The sequence below is a fragment of the Monodelphis domestica genome, chromosome 1 (assembly GCF_027887165.1).
Source record: "Monodelphis domestica isolate mMonDom1 chromosome 1, mMonDom1.pri, whole genome shotgun sequence".
Lineage (NCBI taxonomy): Eukaryota > Metazoa > Chordata > Mammalia > Didelphimorphia > Didelphidae > Monodelphis > Monodelphis domestica.
Window position 1 is genome coordinate 552,107,024 of NC_077227.1, and position 25,344 is coordinate 552,132,367.

Below are 25,344 nucleotides of genomic sequence, written 5' to 3' on the forward strand. Positions count from 1 at the left end.
AAAAAGAGGGCACCTATGAATGCTCTTGTACAAGTATTTTCCCTTATTACCTCTTTGGGATACAGACCCATCAATGCTATGGCTGGATCAAAGGGCAGAATTTCTTTTATTGCCCTTTGGGCATAGTTCCAGATTGCCCTCCAGAATCGTTGGATCAATTTACAACTCTACCAGCAATGAATTAATGTACCCACTTTGCAACAACCCCTCCAGCATTCATTACTTTCCTTTGCTGCCACGTTAGCCAATCTGCTAGGTGTGAGGTGATAACTCAGAGTTGTTTTGATTTGCATCTCTCTGATTATGAGACATTTAGAGCACTTTTTACATGAGCTCATTAATGGTTTTGATTTCTTCATTGGAAAATTGCATATTCATCCCTTGTACATTTATAAATTGGAGAATGGCTTGATCTTTTTGCACAATTGGATTAGCTCTTTGTAAATTTGACTAATTAGACCTTTGTCAGCGTTTTTTTGTTATGAAGAATGTTTCCTAGTTTGTTATTTCCCTTCTGATTTTGTTTACATTGATTTTGCTTGTACATAAACTTTTTAATTTGATGTAGTGAAATTTATTTATTTTACATATTGTGACTCTTTATATGTCTCCTTGGTTTTGAAATCGTTCACTTCCCAAAGATCTGACATGTATACTATTCTGTGTTTATCTAATTTACTTATAGTTTCCTTCTTTATGTTCATGTCATTCACTCATTCTGAGTTTATCTTGGTGTAGAGTGTGAGGTGTTGGTTCAAGCCTAATATCTCCCACACTGCCTTCTAATTTTCCCAGAAATATTTGTCAAACACTGGATTTTTGTCCCCAAAGCTAGGATCTTTGGATTTGTCATAGACTGTTTTGTTACCCCAAGGCTATTCTACTGATTCTCCTTTCTGTCTCTTAACCAGTACCAAATTGTTTTGATGACCACTGCCTTATAGTATAGTTAGAGATCTGGGATTGTAAAGCCACCTTCCTTCACTTTTTTCCATTATTTCCCTGGATATCCTTGATCTTTTGTTCTTCCAAATGAACTTTGTTATGTTTTTTTTTTCTAATTCCATGAAAATTTTTTTGGAAGTTCAATGGGTATGGCATTAAATAAATAGATAAGATTGGGTAGGATGATCATTTTTATTATGTTAGCTCATTCTACAAATGAGCAGTTAATGGTTTTCGAATTGTTCAGAGGTAGTTTTAGTTATGTGGAAAGTATTTCCTAGTTGTCATTTTCTTCAATGAAATTGTTAATTGTTTGTATGATTTGTTCTCTAACTAACTGGTTTTGGAGTATCATATTATTTAATTTCCAATTGATTTTTAATTTGCCTCTCCATGTACCATTACTGACCATTATTTTTATTGCCTTATGATCTGAAAAGGTTGCATTTATTATTTCTGCTTTTCTGCATTTTTATGCCATGTTTTTATGACCTAGTGTATGGTCAATCTTTGTGAATGTGTCATGTGCTACTGAAAAGAAGGTGTATTCCTTTTTGTCCCTATTTATTTTTCTCCATATATCTATTAACTCTAATTTTTATAAGATTTCATTTACATCTTTTACCTCTTTCTTATTTATTTTTTTATTTGATTTATCCAAATTTGATAGTAGTTGGTTCAGGTCCCCAACTAGTGTAATTTTACTATCTATTTCCTCCTTTAATTCTCCTAGTTTCTCCATTAGAAATTTGGGTGGTATACCATTTGGTGCATAAATGTTGATTAGTGAAATTTCCTCATTATCTACACTCCCTTTTTTCAGGATGTACTTACCGTTTTAATCAGGTCTATTTTTGCTTTGGCTTTGTCAGATATCATGATTGCAACTCCTGCCTTCTTTCTATCAGTTGAGGCCCAATAGGTCTTACTCCAACTTTTAATGCTGACCTTCTGAGTATCTCCCCACCTCATGTGTGTTTCCTGAAGACAACATGCTAGGCTTTTGGATTCTAATCCACACTGCTATTCGTCTACATTTTATTGTTGAATTCCTGCCATTCATGTTCGAAGTTATGATTGTCACTTGTGAATTCCTTGGCATTTTGATATCCTCCCCTAGTTCTGACCTTTCTTATTTTGCTACAACCTTTTAAAACAGTGGTTTACTTTTAGTCAGCCCCCCTATTCCCCTCCCTTTATATACTTCACTTTCTGGTGCCTCCCTTTTTATTCCCTTCTTGTTTTTCTTTTTTTTTAGGGTCAGTTAATTTCCCTTCCCCCTCTCTTTCCCTCCCTTTTTGTACTCCCTCCCCCTTACACCCTTTAGTTTTCCCTTCTCCCTTTCCCTGTTGGATAAGATAGAATTCAAGATCCCAATGGATCTAGATGTTCTTCCCTCAAAGTTGATTTCACTGAGAGTAAGGTTTAAGTAATACCAATTAGCACTCTCTTCCTTTCCTTCTTATAAGAGAATTCTTCCCCTCCCCTTCCCATGTGTATCTTTGTGTGTCAAAGATTATTATATTTATTTTATTTCTATTTCTCCAAGTGTATCTTGCTACCATCATCGATTTCCCCCCTCCCTTTTTCTTTTTTTTCTCCATATCATCTTAATGCCCCAATTTTTCTCTATGAGTGATTCTTCTAATTACTCTAATAATGCATCCATTTTTTGAGAATTACACATAACATTTTCCCATATATTAGTATATATAATTTGATCTAATTGTAGCTCTTATAGAAGAGAGTTTGAATAAAAGAAAAAAAACACATTTTTCTCCTTTCCCCTTTCTTTCATATTTACCTTCTCATGTTTCTCTTGCTCTTTGTGTTTGGATATCAAACTTTCCACTGAGTTCTGGTCTTTTCTTTACAAATACTTGGAAATCTTCTATTTTGTTGAATGCCCATACTTCCCCCTGGAATTATATAGTTAGTTTTGATGGATAGGTGATTCTTGGTTGAAGACCCAGTTCTCTTGACTTTCTGAATATCATGTTCCAGGCCTTGTGTTCTTTTAGTGTGGAAGGTGCCAGTTCTTCTGTGATCCTGATTGGTGATCCTTAGCTTGGAAGCTGTTGAATTTGGCAATTATATTCCTGTGAGTTGTCTTTTGGGGATTTATTATACAGCGTGTTCTATGAAACCTTTCAATTTCTCTTTTGCCCCCTTGTTCAAGAGCTTCAAGGCAATTTTCATCGATGATATCTTGTTTTAAGGTGTCAAGATTTTTGTTTATCTCTGGTTTTTCAGGCAGACCAATGATTCTCCAATTGTCTCTCCTTCCTCTGTTTTCTTGGTCTGTCACCTTGTCAGTGAGATATTTTATGTTTTCTTCTAATTTGTTATTCTTTTGATTTTGCTTTATTAATTCTTCCTGTTCTGCAAGATCATTGTCTTCCAGTTGCTTATTTCTGGATTTTAAAGACTGGTTTTCCTTATCAGTTTGGTCTCCCCTGCTTTTTGTGACTTCCAGCTGTTTTTCCAAGTGGGTGTTCTTGTCTCTCAGACTGTTGAGCTCTCTTTTAATTTTTTCCCATTTTTCTTTCCAGAAGGTTTCTATCTTTTGGATAAGTTCCAATTTGAATTCTTCCAGAGCCTGTGGGCTATTTCCATTTTTGGGATAAGGTTTTGATTTTGTTTGAATTTCATCCTCTTTTTCCTTTGTAGCCTGGGTTTTCCTCTCTGTAAAAGTTTTCAAAAGTCACTTTCTTCCAATTTTTCTTGGAGGGTTGGTCTTGGGCACAATGAGCCATCCCTTTGGTGGTTTTCCCTATCCTTTTTAGTCAGAAATCTGAGAGAGATGGGCAGGTTTTCTGTGGAGTTACAGAGTGCAGCTTTTTTCTCAGGCAAGCTCTGGAGTCTCTCCACCCTCCACAGTTTGCTAGAGTGCCCGCGTTCTGTGCTTTCCAGTTCACAAGGGTCTCCTGTGTAACCACTCTCAGAGTTAAATCCCTGGCAGTCCTAGTCAGTTTCCAAGGACCCTGGTGTGCCACCCCACTCACTCTAGAGATGTCCCTCGCTCACTCACTGTCTCTGGTGGGAGAGCTTGTCCCGACTTTGGTTCCATAGGTGAGGTAGGGGAGGGTAGCTCAGGTGACATTTGGGTGCAAGCTTTTTCTCCTTCTCATAGTGTGGAAATACTCAAACCCCACACACCGTCACTGCTGCTCCCTACTGTAGAGTCCCTCTGTTCTTCCAAAGATTGTTTTTATGTTCTTTCGAGGTAGTCTATTTCGTTGGGTGCTGGGGTGAGGAAGTGATTCATATCTAGATTGCAGTCATGATTACCCAAACGTCTACAAAAATTTTTTATGTCTTCTTAAGTGAAATAATTTACCAAATTACACTTCTTCCTTCCCTTTTCTCTCAGTGAAATACTTTTTTAAACTCTTCATTTTTTCTTTTTGCATAATGTATAATTCTATAAGTGTATTCTTTCACGCTTTTCTTCTGTTTACTCTAACTTTTCTAATACAAATAAAAATTTTAAGAATTACAAATAGCATCTGTCCAGGCAGTAATGTAGTTTGACATTATTGAAAACCTTAAATTTTCTCTTTCTTTTTTTATCTTTTTATTCTTCTCTTGAGTCTTCTATTTGGGCATAAAATTTTCTGTTTAGGGCTTGTCAATTCATGAAGAATGCTTGGAAATCTATTTTATTAAATGATAATTGTCTCCTTCTGAAAGCATAGGCTTAATTTTGTTGAGAAGTTGATTTCGGGTGTATATCATTCTTTTGCCCTCTGGATTATTATATTCCAAACCTGTTGTCCTTAATGTAGAGGCTCCTAAGTCTTCCATAATCCTGACTAGCACTCCATGATATTTGAATTGTTTTTTTCAGGAGGAAGAGTCAAAATGGCAGCATAGAGAGAGTGAAAGTTCAGCCCTCTGAAAACCCATCCTCCCTGATTAAAAATCAAATGCTCCTAGAGGACTGAAAACAAAATCTAACAACAGGACAGAGCTAAGGACCTCTTCTGCTGGACTCAACTTAAATGGTAAACCACTGCCCCCAAAAGTCTGAATCTGAGAACATTTGGGTTTAAGGGAAGGAAGAAAGAAATTCCCAGGAACCCTCCACCACCCACAATACTGAGCCTCCAGCAGTGACAGGAATCTCTGGGAAGGTAATGGCACTAGTCTGGAGGGAGTACCTTGTAGGCAAAGCTGTGTCAGGCTCATGGTTCCAAATAAAGGCAGCCGGGAGGCAACTCGAGGAGGCAGGCTAATCACAGTTACAGCAGAGAGACTCCATGTTGCCTACCACCTTCCTGAGATTTTGGCATCAGGGCACATCTAGCTCTGCAAGTTCAACTCAGCTGGGCTTATTCTCATCAATCCCTATGAGGACAGGGAGCTCAAGCTCCAACACCCCTCCCCACAGACTGCTTTGAGTGTCTTGCTAACCTACAAGGGCGAAGGCTGACAGAAGAGCCCAAATCCACAGATCCAGCACACAATGAGAGGAGCAAGATTATAGGCAATGACAGGGGGGAAATATGGGGAAAATATGAGAAAACAACAGAAAAAGAAAAAAAAGAAATTATAATCAACAACTTCTATCTAGGCAATGAACAAAGAGCAAATGTAATAGAAGAAAATCAAGGAACACCAAGCAAAAACACAAAAACCCCAGCAAATTGGACACAGTCTTTGGAAGAACTCAAAATATAATTCAAAACACAATGAAGAGAGGATGAAGACAACTGGGAAAAGATTTTAAAAAGCAAGATAGGTCATTTGAAAACAGAGGCACTTGAACTAAAACAAAAAAATAGTGTCTTGAAAACCACAATTAATTGGCTTGAAAGTGAGGCATAAAAGATGAATGATGAGGCAAAGAAGAAGAAATATGAGGCAAAGAAAATGAAAGATGATGTCCAAAGAAAATCAGATCAGAAGGAGAAGGATGACCAAAAAGTCAGGGATGAAATTCAGCCTTTAAAAACCAGAATACATGATTAAAAGCAAGTGACCTCACAAGAAAGCAGGTCACTATAAAACAAAATCAAAAGAATGAAAAAATTGAGGAAAATATGAAATATCTCTTTCACAAAACAGAAGATTTAGAAAATCATTCCAGGAGACAAAACTTAGGAATCATTGTTCTCCCAGAAGACCATGACAAAAGAAAAAGTCTGGATATCTACCTAAAGGAAATTATCCAAGAAAACTGCCCCAATATTCAAGAACAAGAGGGAAAAGTGGAGATTGGAAGAATCCACAGATCGCCTCCTGTACTTAATCCCCAACTGACAACACCCAGGAACATTATAGCTAAATTAAAGAACTATCAGACCAAGGAAAAAATATTACAAGCTGATAAGAAAAAGTCATTCAGATACCAGGGAACTACAGTGAGGATAACACAGCATCTGGCTGCATCTACACTGAAGGACCAAAAGGCATGCAGTATGATATTCTGGAAAGCAAGGGAACTAGGTCTACCACCAATAATCAACTACCCAGCAAAACTGACTATATTCTTACAGGGGAAAGTATGGCAGTTTAACAAAAAAGAAAAAGTCCAAGCATTTGTAAAAAAAAAGATGAGACCTGAACAGAAAATGTGATGGACAAGCACAGAACTCAAGAAAATCATCAAAAGGTAATTTAAAAAGAGGGGGAAAAGAAAAACAAAACAAAAACAAAATGAAACTTTTTTATAGAGACCCAATAAGTTAAAATGTTATGTATCCTTAAAATAAAGGAAGAAGCTGGTATTTTGAAAAAACAAATAAAATAGACAAAGTACTGGTCAATCTATTTAAAAAAAAGGAAAGAAGAAAACCAAATTAACAGTATCAAAGATGAAAAGGGAGCCCTCACCTCTAATGAAGAGGAAATTAAGGCAATCACTAAAATTATTATGCACAATAATATGGCACTAAATATGGCAATCTAGGTGAGATGGATGAATATTTACAAAAATATAAATTGCCTAGACTAACAGAAGAAGAAATAGAATACTCAAATAACCCCATATAAGAAAAAGAATTTGAAGAAGCCATCAAAGAACTCCCTAAGAAAAAATCCCCAGGGTCTGATGGATTCACAAGTGAATTCTATCAAATATTCAAAAAACAATTAATCCCATTTTATACAAAGTATTTTACAGAATAAGCAAAGAAGGAATTATACCAAAATCATTTTATGACACAAATATGGTACCGATTCCAAATCCAGGCAGGTGAAAAACAGAGAAAGGAAACTACAGACCAATCTCTTTAATGAACAGAGTATGCAAAAATCTTAAATAGGATACTAACAAAAAGATTCCAGAAAGTGAACATGAGGGTTATTCATTATGACCAGGTAGGATTTATTATAGGAATGCAAGCATGGTTCAATATTAGGAAAACCATCCACATAATTGACCATATTAACAAGCAAACCAACAAAAAACACATGATTATCTTAATAGATGCAGAAAAAGCCTTTGACAAAACACAACACTCATTCCTATTGAAAACACTAGAAAGCATAGGAATAAAAGGGCATTTTCTAAAAATAATACTGTATATATCTAAAACCATAAGCAAACATCATCTTCAATGGGGATAAACTAGAAGCCTTCCAATAAGATCAAGAGTGAAACAAGGATGGCCATTATCACCTCTATTTTTTAACATTGTACTAGTAACACTAGCAGTAGCAATTAGAGAAGAAAAATAAATTGAAGGTATTAAAATAGACAAGGAGGAAACCAAGCTATTAATCTCTGCAGATAATATGATGGTCTGTTTAAAGAATCCTAGAGAATCAACTAAAAAGCTTGTGGAAATAATCAACAGCTTTAGTAAAGTTGCAGGATGCAAAATAAATCCACATAACTCATCAGCATTTCTATATATGTCCAACACATTTCAGCGGCATGAATTAGAAAGAGAAATTCCATTTAAAATCATCCTAGACAATATAAAATACTTAGGAATTTATCTGCTGAGACAAACACAGGAACTATATGAATACAACTACTAAGCAATATCCACAGAATTAAAACTCGATCTAAACAATTGGAAAAACGCCCATTGCTCATGGGTAGGATGAGCTAACATAATAAAAATCACAATCCTACCCGAATTAAATTACTTATTTTGTACCATACTCATTGAAATACTATTTTTTAAAACTTCAGTTGTATTTTTTTTCCTTTTTGCTACATTATCTGTATTTCTGGGTTTCTGCAAGTTTTGGTTCTTCCAAGTTACTCTGTTGTAGGGCTCAGTCTCTCTCTCTCTGTCTCTCTGTCTCTCTGTCTGTCTCTGTCTCTCTTCCTCTCTCTCTCTCTTTCTATATCTCTTAACACAAGCAAAAATATGAAGAATAAAAATGCAATTTCAACAGGATGATATGTGCATTAATTAGAGAATTCAGAAAAGGCCTTTTTAAAGAAGTGACACTTGAAACTAAAGAGTTGATATCGAATCTTAAGAATTTGAATAAATCATACAACATATGAAAAATGTAAAACACTATCTCTAGCTCACTTTTTGATTTTTTGGTGTACAATTCAATGCCCTGTATAATACACACTGATCAAATAAATCTCAACAAACAAATCCTTCCTCTTTTTCTAGGTTTTTAAGCAGAAGTTGAATTATAACTTGCAAGAATTAAAAAAAAAAAAACTTTACCTTGTCTTAGAATCAATATTGTATATTGGTTCCAAGGTAGAAGAACAATAAGAGCTGGGCAAGTGACTTACCAAGTGTTACTCAGCTAGGAATTATTTGAGGTCATATTTGGACCCAAGACTCCTATCTCTAGGCCTAATTCTCAATCTACTAAACCACTTAGTTGTGACCAAGAAAAAAATATTCTTTGTAAGATATATGATGGAACCTCTGAGGTCCATTCAAACACTTTAAGGTCTTGTGGTTCACTGATTCTCAATGACAATAAAATGATATTAAGATGAAGAACATATATTCTGTTTTTTTCCGTATATTAACTCAAATGTTAATTTTTGAGATAAACTTCAAAGAATTAAACTAATTTTATTTAGTTTAGAGTTATAATCTATCAATGCCTCAAGCATCACTAATTAAATACAAACTTTTCATTTGGAGTAATGGAAATGAGGTAAATTATAAATTATTTGATTCTGCTACTTTGTCATGCTAATGATCTATATCCTTATGGCATTTAAAACCAAATTCAAAATGTATTTTGTAAGAATAATTTGTCAAATAGCTTCTCTTTCCTCCAACAATTCTTTTTTCCCCTTGACCACTATATTTGGAAATATTCTAAGAGAAAATTCAGTAAAGATATTTCTTTAAATGGATCTAATTGCATGTAAGAAGGAAATGCTAATGATTAAAAATAATACAGAATAAGTAGATATTGTAGGATTATTCTTTTAATTAAATTGACTTTGCCCATCCATGAACAATTAATATTTCTCCAAATACATCAATCCGACTTTATTTATTATGTTCATGTACTTCCTACTGTTCCTGACTTTGTTTACCATGCATTTGTCCATGTATTTTATTCTATCTGTTGTTATTTTAAGTAGATGATCTCTTTCTATCTCTTCTTGCTGGTCTTTGTCAGTCATATATAAAAATGTTGATGATTTATGTGGGTTCATTTTTATATTCTCCTATTTTTGTAAAAATATTCATACTTTCAATTAACTTTTTAATTAAATATCTCAGATTTTCCATATATATATGTATACATACATACATATGTATATATATATATATATATATATATATATATATATATATATATATAATGTAATCTGGGAACAGGGATCATTTTATTCCCTCTGAATATTCTAATTCCTTCAATTTTTTCTTCCCTTTTGCTAGTATTTCTAATACTATGTTAAATAATATTAGTGATAATAGACATTCTTGTTTCACTCCTAATCTTATTGAGAAAGGCTTCTAATTTCCCCACATTATAAATTATACTTGGTTATGGTGTTAAATAAATGCTTTATATATTTTTTTAAGAAAGAAAAAAATTAAAACCTATGCTTTCTAGTGTTTTTAACAGAAATGAATGCTATATTTTGCTTTGCACAGAATATGACTTTAATAAATATGCTGAATTTAATTGAGTTACTTTAGTGGAGAAGACAAACTAATACCAAAATTTATTTAGAGGAATAAGAGCTTTAGGACTTCAAGGGAAATAATGGGTATAAATGTAGGAATTTAAAGTGTCAAAGCACTTTTCATATTTCAAACATCATATAAGTATCAATTATGAAAACTTTTTGATACAAATTAAAATACCTAATAGTAGATACATGAAGCTGACTAGATAAGGACCTGAAATAATCAAACACAATTTTAATGTCTTTGAAACCTCCACATGGAGATAAATATGGGAAAGAATCTCTCTTGAATAAAATCAATTATAAAAGCTAGAAAGTAATTGACAGGAATTATATTTATACTAATATACTATATCCTAAATAATGTACAATAATATGCTTTAATTTTGCAAAAGGGAATTCTTTATTCTCTTTGTCTGTTTAGAGTTAATCAATCAAGAAACCCCTAATTAACACTTTGTTAGCCATCAAGGAAGAGAATTCACAAGTCACTTACTTAGAGAGCTCCAGTCTTTTAACTTAATCAGTCAGAAATTTGTAAATCCTTTGATAAGAGTTTACACCCTCAGAGGATGAGAGGTGGATCCCACAGAAACTGCATTCCTGGGCAGTGCTAGGCAATTTGGAAGCTCTGATTGGCCCTGTGAAGATAGGAAGGGACAGGAAGTGATGTGGAAAAAGGACCATAAAAAGTCCTGACCTTCCTGTCCAGGGAACATACAACTTGGATCTACAGGTTGGGGATTCTCCTGGTGACTTGGCTTTTGTATGTGGCTTTGGACTTGACCTTCATCTTGAATCTTGACTTTGGCTCTTGCACTGCTTCACTGCTTCTTGGAAGACTGCTAGACATTTTCTCTACCCTCTCCTTATATTTCTTTGCTTTCACTCTTTCTACCTCTTTGTAAATAAAATCTACTAAAAGTCATTTTGATTTGAGCTATAATATTTTAAATTGTTGATGAATATATTACTATAAAATTCTCATATTAGCATAAAAACCCAATTTTAAATTCTTACATTTCTGGCAGACCACAAAGAGACAAGCATGCTCAATCTCCTGAAAATTTTCTTCACCTTCTACTATCTCTAAACTATTCTTCAGCCAGCTTTTAGTAGATAATTCTGGAGTGTGAATATTAAAACTTTAGAAGATTTGACTTAGCTATTTCCTTATTGTAACAATGGAGATACTTGGTCTAACAGAATTAGGAATGTCTTGGGAACTTTACATTACTTCACTCATACTTAGACATACTTTAGGGGTAGATAAAGTTGTAAACTCCTGATTGAACAATGAAGGTACTTAACTCCTACCTTATAGTGAAGTAGAATTGTAAGTAGTTTTACTAATTAGATTGAAAATTAGCAAATGGACTAATAATTATGATTTTTGACAACACAGCCCAAATTGGGAAAATGTTGTTTCTTGTCTATCTAAAATGGCTCATAATCCCAAAGAACATTTCACAGTGGCTTTATTTAGCAGTGTTCTTGGGTATATTTATACTAAGAGGATACTTTGCAGTTTATCTATCCTTCTTTAAGAAAAGACTGACAAATAATCTGAATAACCTACAGATTCACATGAGAGATTCACACCAACTTTTTCCTGTATGATGCATGTTGTGTTCTGTCCAATTTATTTCCAGTATTGTCTGATGCATTTCCCTTCCAAACCAACTAATCCCTCCTACCACTCAACCAATAGCTGAACTAAGAGATCAACTTAAAAGTAAACAATATAAACTAGAAAATAACTCAAGTGACCTTGAGAAGAAACTGGATGGGAGTTTGCGCCTTCTCAAGACTTATATAAAAAGCATTGAGAAAATCTTGAGAAAGCCCCCTAGTAAGAAGAGAGATTTATCTCTCCACATTCTGTCATCATCAGAGCCAACTCAGTCTCTCTTCCCTCTTGCCTCATGCATTTCTGCTCATACTCAAATCACCTCAATTCCTCCTCATTCTGTTCTAACTACCTCTGAATCTACTCAAACTCCTCACATCTGACCTATTTCCCTGCCTACACCCATTGACTGCTCTATGACAATTCAAACAAAAAGCCTAGAGGTAGAAACAAAAAATAATTCAGCTAAACACTTATTACCCTTAAAGGAAGTACTCCTTACAATAAAACTGGATATATGGTGTCTTTAAAATACCATATACCCTTCACCCCCCCCCAAAGATATTGAGAGATTCAAGCAAAACACTCATTCCTTTAAAGATGAATCAACTGTGATTACTAAAAAGCTAGAGAACATTTTTGGACCTATGACCCTGAATAGGTTGACATTGAGAATTTGTTGCAAACCTTTTTGATAGAATGAGAGAAAAATAAAATCATCTCTCATTTGTCAGGACCAAGGAAGGAGAGAAATTCATTGGCCCATACACTATTCTAAATGATCCCACAGCAATCATAGTAGAGAGGCATTATAAACAGTAAAGACAGTTTGTTTTGACAGACAAGGCACATGGACAAAGTTTTAGAGTCGAAGCAAAAAAATAAAAACAAAAACTCATGAAAATCCTTCCCAATTTATGGATAGACTTATTGAGCTTGGAGGTAAATATATAGACCTACAATAGATACAAAATACAAAAAAGATAAACATTTCAAAAGAATAATGATGAACAAGGCAGAAATAAAGGCAAGAAATAAGAGACAAAGGTACCAAAAGAGAAGAGGAAAAGATGTATTTTGTAATAATTGATATAGGAGAAAATAATATGTGAAGGATAAAAGTGTTCGTAAAAGATAAGAGACACTTAATAAGATATTATAAGATATATAACATATATAAAATATATAAATATATGTATATATATTTATATATATAAAATATATAAGATATATAAGATATATAATATTATATAATATATAATATAATATATATAAATAAGATATATAATAAGATATAATAAGATATAAAAGCCTTTGAATGAACAAGATCAATATTGTGAGAATAAGAAATAGGTTTGTTAAGTTGGTTTTGATGATATGTTGCATCAAATATCAAAACAATTCATAGTCTTGAGGAATAAACACAATTTTATTTCAAAGAGACATCTACTAATTGATAAATTGTGACATATGAATAATTTATAAAAACAAGAATAGAAAAATCACAAATTAAATTTGAAAATATTTTAAACCCATAATGCAAAGAGGAAATAAAATTAAGATAATTTTGAATTTGTACTTCACATAAAACAAACCAGAAAAACAATTTTTAGAAATTAGTCATTATTGAAAAGTGTTAGAATATGTGGAATTATGAAATAAAAAATGGATATAGTGTTCAAAATCTTTGGTACAAGGTACCCACTGGGCACATACCACATGGAAATAAAAAAAAAAGAAAGGTAAAAAAATCTAGCGAAATTTTGATTAAAGCTGTGTCTTGTTATCAGCAAGTGGGATGATAATATTTTCTTTAGTCATCACTAAAATTTTATGACTTCACAATATAGCAATTATGAGTAAGAGGTGAAACAGTTGGATCTATTTCTATTGAACAAAACACCAAGGTGCTTACTATTCTTATGAATTTACAGCAGAGAATGCTAATATCTAAATTCCTTGCTCAGTACCTCCTCCAATAGTTCTTGGTCTGGCAAGGCACACTAAGTGACGCAGCCAATTGTTTGCTGATGTAAAAGATCCCAAACAAAAGTTATAAGATCATATTTTTATAGTCCTTTGAAGAGGTTGAAGGTTCACAATTGTAGAATATATATCTATATCTATATCTATATCTATATCTATATCTATATCTATATCTATCTATCTATCTATCTATCTCTATATATATAAGAACTTTTCAATGTGATTGGTTTACGTAAGTTTTTTCTCTTTCTGGTTTTCTTTTAAAAGAATATTTGCTATATGGGATGGCCCTTTACAGGGCAAAATGGAAAAGAAATGAGGAATTTGTGTAATATTAGAACAAAAGATATCAACAAATTTTATTTTTTCAAATATTCATAGAAGTAAATAACAAGCCAGTGTAATTGTTCATCAATTGGACAATAACAACAAATAGTGGATGTTAGGCATTCAGAGGACTGAAGCATTTGTAGAACTAATGCAAGATATAAGAAGTAGAACCAAAAGAACTATATACAACATATATAATAATAACAAAAATGTAAATGGTTGTAAGAAAGAGAAACTTTGAGTAATCATAGAATCCAATGTTGATCAGGGAAATATTCTGCCTCTGTAGTTCTCCATCTTTGCTCCTTTCAGCATAAATGGATAACTAAAGTGAAAGAATATTGCATACAGCAGCCCATAATTTTCAGTTACAAAACTACTTGTGATGAGAAGAATTAAGAGAGCGCTTCTTGTTCTCAAAATGTAAAATGTACCAAATGATTTCATTAGCTTCTCAGGGCCATAGATATTATACCAAATGTTTCTCTCATTTTGAGCTGGTTATCTACCATTCCCTGTAGATCTTTTCATGACAAGCTGTTATATAACCCTGCCTTCTCTATTAAAGCTAAAGTTGATTTGTTTTTTTTTCCTAAAGTTGATTGTTAAACTCCAATTATTAGGCTTATTTTTTCTCTACTGAGATTCATGTTACCAAATTAGATCCCAAGATCTAGGTTTTTGTTCTGACACTGTTTGACAACATTTGAAGTTCTTTTTGGGGGGGAATGGTACTGATACTCTATTTCTTTCTCCACTTCACATCATAGATGAGTAAACTATGGCAAACAGGGTAAAGTCATCTCCCCAGGGTCATACAGCTAATAAAAGTCTGGGTCAGATTTGAATTTAGGAAAATAAGTCTTCCTGATTCTAGGCTCAGCATACTTAAACACTACAGTCTGGAACATTTTGGAACATGATCATGCCATTCAGGGCATTAGGATTCACAATTCTTTCTCTATTCTGTTGTTATCATTTTGTTATTGAGTTATCTAAATATCTGATAAGGATCCAGCTTCTACCAAATCATTGATAAAAATAAATAAACAAATATTAATTAGCACAAGGCTATGTGCAGATACCTGGAAATGAGCACACATTTGGATGCTTGTGGTATTCAGAAAAAGAATATGAGGGAAGATTTCCTCACTCTAAATGCCTACTAGTCTATCCAATATATCAAGCTGTCACTTAACAGATGGATAAAGAAGCTTATTTTCATAATGGCTAAAAAACAATTATCAAATAGTAAGTAATTTTCCAGCCCTCTTCATAATCCTACATTGTATACGAGAAAAAATGTCATAGTCTCTGACAGGAACTTTCTAAACTTGGGCAAATCTATTCTTCTACAACTTTCATTTATATAGCAATTTAAGATTTGCTAAAAACAAAACAAAACAGAAACTTCACTAATATTCCATCCCGCCCTGGGAACAATCTTACAATGTAAATTTCATTGTTATCATTTTACAGATGAGGAAACCAAGACTGAGAGAGGTTGAATAACATCTCCAAGGTCATATACTGTACAAGAAAAGGCTTGATCTCAAATCCAGCACTTTATGGAATATGCCTCATATCTTTCCCTAGCTCTTCAAAAAAGGGATTAGATGAAAATAATATGAAGTATATCTTTCAGGCTTAAAATCCCATTCTATTAACCAGTCAATTCCTCTCTATTTGTTCCCATTACCCAGTTTTCAGAAAGACTTCTAAAGTACTTAAGAAAAACTGTGGCTGGTTTTCAGTGGGTTGTATTAAAAGGATTATGGGATAATTGTGAACATGAGGTTTATGCTTATAATAACATAAAAAGTGCATATTTCATTGTTTCCCTTGCAAAATATTCTGAGCTCTCCTTACCCTTTTTGAGTTAAGGTACTTATCTCAATTGTGTTCTAAAATATTTTAAGTATATTGATACAGAAAATATAAAATGGAATATTAAATGTAATGTAAAATGTAATCTTCCAACATATATCAACCTTACATTTTCCTGAAACATAATGAGGATATATGTATATCCTTATTAAAATAATTTATTTTTGCGCACAATTCAAGGGACCCAAGCATGCTAAACTAAGTATATAAAATATGTACACAGAACATAGCCTAATTATATTTGAAATAGAGTTAGTTCTTTCCCAAATAAATGAGAAACAACAGTTTTCAGTAGACAGAGCAATGAATTTGCAATAAGTTCAAGGAGTTTTAAAAATCATTGAATCAATTACCTTCATTTTAAAGGAGAGGAACGTGATTTAGAGAAAATTGTTGTAGAAAGGATCATTTGATAGGTTCAAGATAGACTATATTTACTTTGAGATTTCTTTTAGCACTGAAGTTCTATAATAATGGAATGAATTTAGTTCTTAGTATCTATGCAACTTCAGTCAAGTTACTTAAAGACTCAGACATCTAGCTCAGTTTCCTCATCTTTAAAATAAGTGAGAATATTGGATTATTCATCCTCAAAAATCTTTTCTGCCTTTAAATTCTTATCATTTTATGAATTTGAAAACAGACTTGTTCTCACATTACCAATTGTCTATTCACGTCACATAGAAGCCAAGATTCTCTTTATTCGTAATGTTACAAACATATAAGAATTATATTTTAAACTTTTTCAGGAAAAAAATGCACAAGTAACTTCTGAAAGTCTCTAGTTCAGTTGTAAAGGGTTACTCATCATTTCCTAAAGCAATTTCCTTTTTCTGGATGAATGAGTTTGATAGTGCCAGTATTAGTGTATGAATTATTAAGGTGTGCAACATTCACAATTTCCAAGTGCACTGACCTCAAGAAGGGGGACACATGGAAGAAAACTTTTAGAGATTGGAAAACTTGTTTCATTAGCATCATTGGTGACAACATCACTGATCTGGATGAAAACATTGGAGTTTGTAACATGAACCTAGCCAAAGGTTATTTTAGCAACCACTTTATAACTTTTCCATTTTGCAGTAATGTTCCCTAGCAAACACCATTTATAATTTCTAAACTAGCTTGTTTCTTAGAGGTCATCTAGTCTGACCCACTCCTTTTTTATAGACTAGGGAACTGAGATCTGGAGAAATGTATTATTACCTATAAAATTCCTTGGGCATAGAAGCTATCTGATAAATGTTGAGAGAGAGTAAGATCCTTGAAGACAGTGACTATTTTTGTTTTTTCTTAGAATTTCCACATTTGCACTATGCCAGGCATATAAAGGAACCCTTAAATATATATTCTTATTTGATTATTTCATGTACAAGAGCAGAATAGTAGGAGCTTTGCTGAAGAACTCCTCACCTTTGATTCCATGTTCATCAGGGAGCTTCATTTGCAATTTTTCTTCATCATGGTAGAATTCTTTTTATTTCAAATACAGTGGCTTATTCATTAAACAAACATTAGAATCCTTATTCCTCAAAATGGAATATTAGCATTATCAGTCTAGGAGGCTTTGAATGGAGTCATAGGGGATCCTACTTATTACAGAGCTCTTTATCCCACAAATTCCTTATATCAATTGCATCATTTGAAAGAAGATTCTATTCTACAAAATCATAATTTGTATAACTGTCCACTGTGTTTTTATTTGATAATATCATTTAAAAGTTATAGAAAGAACAAGTAATCCAAATTTAAACAAAACCCATGCTGACAATGGAAAACGAGAAAGTATGCAACTTACCACTTCCTCATGTGTTGCATTTTCTACATTAATGCCATTGACCTAGATAGATGAAAGAGTAGGATATATTAGTGTAAAATGAATACATATGAATTAAAATACAAATGCAAGATATAACTTTGAGAATTAATTTTAAAAATATACTGACCTGTATTACTGCATCTCCTATAAATAACATTCCTGTTTGGTCAGCTGTGGGGTTACAAAAGTGTCAGGTGTTAAGAGAGATTATTAATGATAGTATATTTTCTTCAGATAATTGTTTTAAATATACTGTTTATCATAGTCAATTGAAATTACTTTTCTTGTGAAAAATTCCAGTACTATAGCAATTAGCAATCACCAGATAAAGCCAACTAAATTAGTATTAATTTTAAGCAAATTAAAAGTTACTTTCTAGGCACAAATGACTTGTTTAATATGGAAGAAAAATGCCATTTCTTACTAATGAAGTATTTCATTAAATTACGTAGAAAGTCTTATTCACATTTTTTATTTTGCTGTCACTAAGAACAATATGGGAATATTAGAAAATTTTTAGCACTTTTTTTCTTTTTCTCCTCTGGACAAATGCATAGGTAATGCTTTAATTAGAGGGTTATGCCCAGAATGTTATAAAAACAACAACATTACAGTGGGAATTATGGATTTATTTTGTTCTGCATTGCTTCCTCTTAGCCTTTCCTCCTCATAGACAATGATATCTACATACTTTCATGTAGGAGTTCTTAAACTTGAAGTTTTTTTAAAAGATGCTTAGATAACTATATTTAAATATAATTGGTTTTGATCATAATTGCATATATTTCATTTAATTCATTTAAAACCATTTTCTGAGGAGTGTAGGTTTCACTAGGCTGAAGAAGCAGATCATATTAAAAAGATAACATTTAATTTAAGGGGTAGTAAATAGAAGTATATCAAATGGGGGAAAGGTCTTCATTTGTTTTTCCTTTTTAGTAGTTGCCTTTAACTAATGTTTTTCACTTAAAAATTAGAAGATTAGTTTACTGAATGCTTTGTAATGTTATAAATGATTATCTTCATCTAGTTTTGTTAAAGTTGCATGTGTATTATAACATGTACTGGTTTAATTGCTCAAGGGAATTTTATAATCCATAGCCTTCTATGATGAATTCCTACTCATATTCTAACAGTATTATAAGAGTAAAAGCATTTTGAAAAAAATATTATGGAATCAAAATTATAACATTTCAAAAATACTATGCATTTCTTGAAATGAAATTGACACTATTCATGAAGATAAGCAAAACTTTGGACTAATTACCATGCACTCATAAGTAGCTTTGACCACCCTCTTTCAAAGAAAGAGAAACTATCATGTTAGAAATACCTATGGACTTGCTAACTTTTCCTAGCCAAAATTTATAATGTTGAGTTTCAAATTTTTTGGCTCTTTAAATTCAAGTCTGTGACTACTTTTTACGTTTAATTTCTACAAGATGCACATGTTAATAACTTCTATTAAATTTAAAGCTTCCCTAAAACATAATAAACCCTAAAACATTATATAATCATTCTATAAACATGGAATAATATAATAATAAAATAACAATAATTGATTTTAATAATCACACTAACTTAGAGACATATATTTGAATGCTAGCTCTGCCACTTCCTAGCTATGTAATCCTGGACAAGTCTCTTCATTCTTTCAGTCTCAGTTTTCCCCTCCATAAAATGGAAATAAAATTTCATTCAGGGTTGTTATGAGGATAAAGCAAGATAATATATGTAAATTTATGTAAATCACCAGTGAGTGTCTCTTTGGAGAGTAGAATTGGCTCATGATATTATTATCTACATACAGCTTATCTGAGACAAGTTGCCGTGCCAAATGAATTTTTTTTCCACTCTTCAATCAAACCCTTCAAAATAATCTCCACTAAGATCTTTAAGCTTCCCCTCAGAGCAAGATAAACCTTTAATGATGAAATTCTCTCACTGATCTCAGATATTCTCATACTTAGTCTCATGCTTAGTGATGAATTTGTAGTGCAGAATCTAGTTTCTGAGAAACTAAAGAATACATTGCATTCTGCAAATAAACTCTGATAGTATTGTATTTTTTAAGTTTTATCTTTATTTTATTTTAATGTTACCACATAAGTTTTCCAAAGTTATATGATACATGTTGTCTCCTTCCCTTCTTCCCTCCTTTCTTCCTGAGTTGACAACAAATTCAACTGGGGTTATACATGTATTATCATGTAAAACATTTCCATATAAATCATTTTTGCAAGTGAATAATCTTGTAAAAGCAAAACCCCAAATCTTACAGCCAAATAAATAAGTGAAAAATCATATTTTCAAGTGCATTTAGACTCCATCAATTCTTTCTCTAGAGGTGGTTAGAATTCCTTTTCATAAGTCCCTTGGAATTGTCTTGAATCATTGTATTGCTGTTAGTAGCAAAATCTATTACATTTGATCATCCCACAATATTTCCATTACTCTGTACAGTGTTCTCCTGATTCTGCTTATTTCACTCTGCATCAGTTCATGTAAGTCTTATCCAGCTCTTTCTGAAATCATCCTGTTAATCATTCCTTATAACACAAAAGTATTTAAGCACCACCATATACCACATTTTGTTCAGTCATTCCCTAATTGAGGGACATCTCTCTAGTAGTATTCTAATAGGCTATCCTTATCCATTAATAGGATGACATTCAAGGATAGACATTGTTCTCTATGCATCTTTCAGGGCTGAAAGCTACAAAGAAAGCTTTGACTTAAACTGGAAGAGGGAATTTCTTCATCAGGATATTCTCTACATAACTAAAACCCCAGGTCACAATATATAGACTAACTGACTAAGGAGTGGGAGAAAGCAATGTCTCCTCATTTTAAAACTATTGATTTACAGAGATCTCTCACTCGACTTGCTGCAGCAAATGACTATCTCAGAAAATATATGGTATATATTTTATATATATATTATATTTTATATATTTATATTTATATATAGATTATATATAGATTTATAGCATGGCATCCATAAATTGAAAATCTATATCTTTATTTATATCTATACCCACATCTATTTCACTTATATCTATATTTATCACTCTACATTTATATCTTCCATTTCTTTCACTTTATGGATAATTTTATTTAACATAGATAAATAATATCCTTTATATTCTGATATACATTATTTTATGAGTTTCAAAATATTATGTTGAGAGAAAGTTCATAGGTTTCATTAGAGTACCAAGGGGTTCTTCAATACAGAAAAGGTATTAAACTCTTGGTCTAAGGTCATTCCTAAAATGCTGCAACAGCTGCTTGGCTTTATTGCTGCACTAATATTCCCTTCCAGTATTCTGTGCTCTACTCCCAAGTTCCCTGGGTATACTAATACCCACTTCATCTATAACTCACACAAATCCCAGATGGAACATAACTTTCACTGTGCACACACCTTTACTTCCTACCTCCAATCTCATGAGAACAGACAAGCAAAGCAAAGCATTCATAGCACAATTGTTGACTTTCCTTTTATAGTCCTTTCTTCCCCACACCAACTCCCAGGCTAAGTCACCTGTATCACCAACAGACAAAGTAGCCAGTGAGACTTTTCTTGACACTACTACCAGAACCGCAGTCAAAGCTCGTAATATTTCTTCTATCCCTCTCAAACTGCAAATCATTGCATGCACCATTTAGTTTCCTCCATCTAAAGGAAAACAGAAAGCAAATCTTTTTCATGACCCATATTACATATCGATGGCTCTCTTTATTTTTAAACTCCAAGTTATCCTAAGCTCCCCAAACAATATAGCTCACATATGTCAAAGGTTACTAATATTATTAAAAGCTATAAGGTTGTATATTGTAAAGATTAAATTTAATTATCCCCTGATTATAACAATGAAATTAATTAACTCCCCCTGATTCTGAAGATTAAATTGTAAACTCTGCCTAATTTTTAGATTTAATCACCAAAAGTGTAAACACTCTACTTACAGTAGTGGGGAAATTTTCCCATTTTTTAGATTTAATCAGGAAAGGTGTAAACATTTCATTTCACACATTAAATGGGAGGTCTGTTACACATGTATGAAATAGTGGGTGACAAATCAAAATCAACTGACTGCCTGTGGGCAGTCCTAAAAGCAAAAGCCTGAACCAAGATTGGTAGAGGTAAAAATTAGAGGAAATGACACAAAAGAAAGTGCTTTTTAAAAGGGAGTGGCAACTGCCTGAGTGCAGTTCAAATTGAAACTTTCATTTGGAGTGGAACCTTCTGTGAGAGTTCTACTGGGAGCTCTACTGGGATTTTGACTTGGAGTGGAGGCTGATAAAGAATCTGGTGACTGGACTGACACATGCTGAGTGAAAAGCTAACTCTTGACTGATGTTTTTTTTTTTTTCCTGAAGAGACCAGCTTCAGGAAAGACATCCTCTTGAGAGACTTCCCCAGGTCCTCTGCTTTGTCAAAGCCAGCTGAAACTCTCCCTGCCTGGGGATGGGGGTGGGGTGAGAATAAATTACTTAGTGCTTAGGCTAGATATCCTATCCTATCCTCTCTCTGATTTCCTTCTTCATTCTTCTCTCTATTTTGTAAATAAATTGTAAAATAAATCCCTTTGGAATTAATTAAATTCCTGGGACCACTCTTAAATAATAAAGTCCAACCCTTTTAAAAATAACCCTTTCTCCTCCTTACATTTTATTTGGCAGACCACATAGTTCGAGACAAGAAATACCCTCAATCTTTCTACTTTCCTTAACGTTTTCTTTACTTTTGTGACTATCCCTAAGTCAGCTTTTAATAGCTTATTTTGAATCTACACAAATCAGCTACTTGAGAGACAAGTTCATTTTTTTTCTTTTTCCCCTTAAAAATAAATATAGCACAGCTGCTTTTAATCTTAGCTTCTAGACCCTGAGGCCCCACATGGGGAAGAGTCTATCTTTTAGCTACTTTGCCTTGTTTCTTAATTAGCTGTGAGGGCAAAAACCTGGGGAAAAGCTTTCACTCCCTCCCAAGATAGAAAGTAATCCTGCTCTGCCAAAAAGGAATTTCATCTCTTAGCCTAAAATCTTTAAGAAAACAAAATTAAACTAAATAAAACTGCAGTTGATTTTTTTTTTACTAGAGAGTGATTAACAAGCTAGAATTAACAAAGTTTTAACTGTTTTACTCCTAAGAATCTTTTTTTAATCTCTGGGATTAACTTAAATGAGAAGTAAAACCTGGAGAAATCAATTAGGAAGAGTAGTGTTAAAGAAACAAAAATAACAAAACTGGTCCTCTTTACCCTACGAGGCTTTCACAGTCCAAATAAGGTAAAAATAATTTTTAAAAACTTTTTTGACACATGGCCAACTCAAGAAAGCATCCTGAAAAGCTGCTTCTAGGAAGCACATGACAGAAACACAAGGTTCTGGCATTTTTAACCTAACAGGGAAGTCAGCTGCTTCCTATTGCCACTCCTATACTTAGCCTACAACAAAAGGAGTTAATCCTCTCCCACCCTCCAAACAAGTAGTTAATCCATCAAGTGTGGCATCCTTAAAGGGACCACAGCCTTACCTTTAATTTTCACACTCTGACTTTAACCTTTAGCCAGTAGAGCCATCTGCTGACTAAAACCAGAATTATAAGCAATTTAACAAATAATATATATAATAATTTTTAAAATGTATGCTACTCTACATGAAAGTTTTCTGACTTTTACACAATTAGGAACCTTAAATGTTTCAGAATGCCTCCTATTCCTTATGTTCTTAGGTAATTTTCTTTTTCTATTCCTAAATATTGTGACAAGAAATGACACCATATGAAAAATCGAAGCTGAAATGCAGGCAGTCACACACATCCAATTGGACAATTTCAAATACTTCTTATATGGCCAAATGGCAAATCCTGACCCGATCTAAAACATGTCTGATTTTTACAAGCCTGTTCCTGAACCACTAAGAAAGGAAAATCCTCCCCCAAAACAGAGATTGAAGGCCCCTCTCCTATATCTCAGCTGTAGAACTACCTCTTTCATGCTCTACAACTCTTGACTGACCTTACTTCCCAAGATCCTTTTCCTGAAATACCATCTTCTCCTATTTCTTCTCCCATCCCAAGACCAATTCCAACCCCAAGGAAATTTCATCCTCTAACAAAACTGTTCCTCCCCAAGCTAACTCAACATTACCCAATTCAAATAAATATCTTTTCCCCTTAAGGTAAGTGCTTGAAATAGGACCCTATGGGAATGTGGTGACCCTAAGATACCACATACCTTTTACTCCCCAAGACATGAATGAATTGACACGAAATGTACCCACATATGAAGATCCCTTTTTGGTAATGAAAAAGATGGCAGACATATTTTTTCAGTATAATCCAACTTAAAAAGACATTGGAAATCAATTCCAGGCTTTCCTAACTGAATATGAGAAAAATAAAATCATTTCTCATTTCAATAAAGTCCGGGTGCACAATGCAGCACACTGGCCATTGCAGGATCCTGGATGGGACTATAACAATTCTGAAGATTATGTACAACTATATTGTGGTAGGGAGGCCATTCTAAGTGCAATGAGAGAGTGCTCTGAAAACACAGATAAATGAACATAATTTGAAAAACTTAAGCAAAAAGATGATGAGACACCCTCCAGATTCAAGGATAGGCTTATTGAGTTGGGGGGTTGGTACCAAGATTTTAATCTTTCTAAAAAAAATTACATAAGACAAATTAGCAGACACTTTGTCAATAACTCTTGCAACATGATCAGGGATTAATTTAGAACTCATTTCCCAAGGTGGCCACGGATGGATCTTGATGAGTTGAGAAAAACTTTTTATGTTTCAAAAGGAAACAAAGAAAAAGAAGAAGAGACTAATGATTTCATGGAAACAATTAGGAAAGAATTGAAATATTTAAGAAATAGGATTCATAAACAGGAAAAAGGGCATGATACTCAACCAATGGCACTTGCCCCTCTCTGAGAATCTAACTATCGATCCATTACCTACAAGTTCTGTGAGAAGTGTCACAAAATGATGGACTCTAGAAATTTATTCAAGACAATAAAAAATAATATGCAGTTGAGTAACAACTCTAGAAATAACTATAGAAATGACTATAATAATGATCATAAGAATCACAAATTTAGGACTAATAAGACTAAGAATAGAAATTGGGAAAATGATAACTCAAACCAACTAACTCCATAACAGTATAACTTAAGTGGAGCTCATCCAAAAAATACTCAGGGTGCTACTGCCCCTCCATGTGGAAGGGCAGAAGGTGGTGCCCTTTAGACTCAATTGATTTTGTTGATATTGGCCCTTTTCAGTTGTGTCTCTCTTCCACATAGTAGCAAAGAAGAAGAAATGGATTTTTGAATACAGTACCTCTGTGACTGTAAATATATATTTTTAACATTCTTTTTTTTCCTATATGTGTCATAAAGTATTTTATTTTTCTCTAATTTTTTGCATTTAAAGCACATGTTACCAGTATTAAGAAGATTTTCTTTTTAACTATTTTTGATTTTTGCAACACAATAAGATAGATGTCCATTTGATTAGCATTTAAATGCATACCCAAAACCTTTAGACAATAGAAATTTGCCATTTGTTGATAAACATTTTGGGACTGATTAATATTTGTGTCTGATTCTAGGAAATAGAACAAAAAAGTGGAG

At 33.1% G+C, this 25,344-nt stretch overlaps 1 protein-coding gene across 6 annotated transcripts in view; it reads right to left on the reverse strand.

Moving 5' to 3' along the window:
- SNTG2 (syntrophin gamma 2) overlaps nucleotides 1–25,344 on the reverse strand; it is a 771,339-nt gene that overhangs the window by 429,812 nt on the left and 316,183 nt on the right. For 5 of the 6 annotated variants that reach the window (XR_008915522.1, XM_056813383.1, XM_007476197.3 and 2 more), the window contains exons 5-6: nucleotides 17,813–17,856; nucleotides 17,665–17,706 (exon numbers count right to left, since the gene is read on the reverse strand). Coding sequence is in view for 5 of the 6 variants with exons in the window: in XM_056813383.1 (XP_056669361.1) it covers nucleotides 17,665–17,706; nucleotides 17,813–17,856 (86 nt within the window). In the remaining variant the exon portion in view is untranslated. Of the gene's footprint in view, nucleotides 1–17,664; nucleotides 17,707–17,812; nucleotides 17,857–21,657; nucleotides 21,997–25,344 lie in introns of those variants that run through there. The other variant, XM_056813384.1, reaches the window with a different exon arrangement.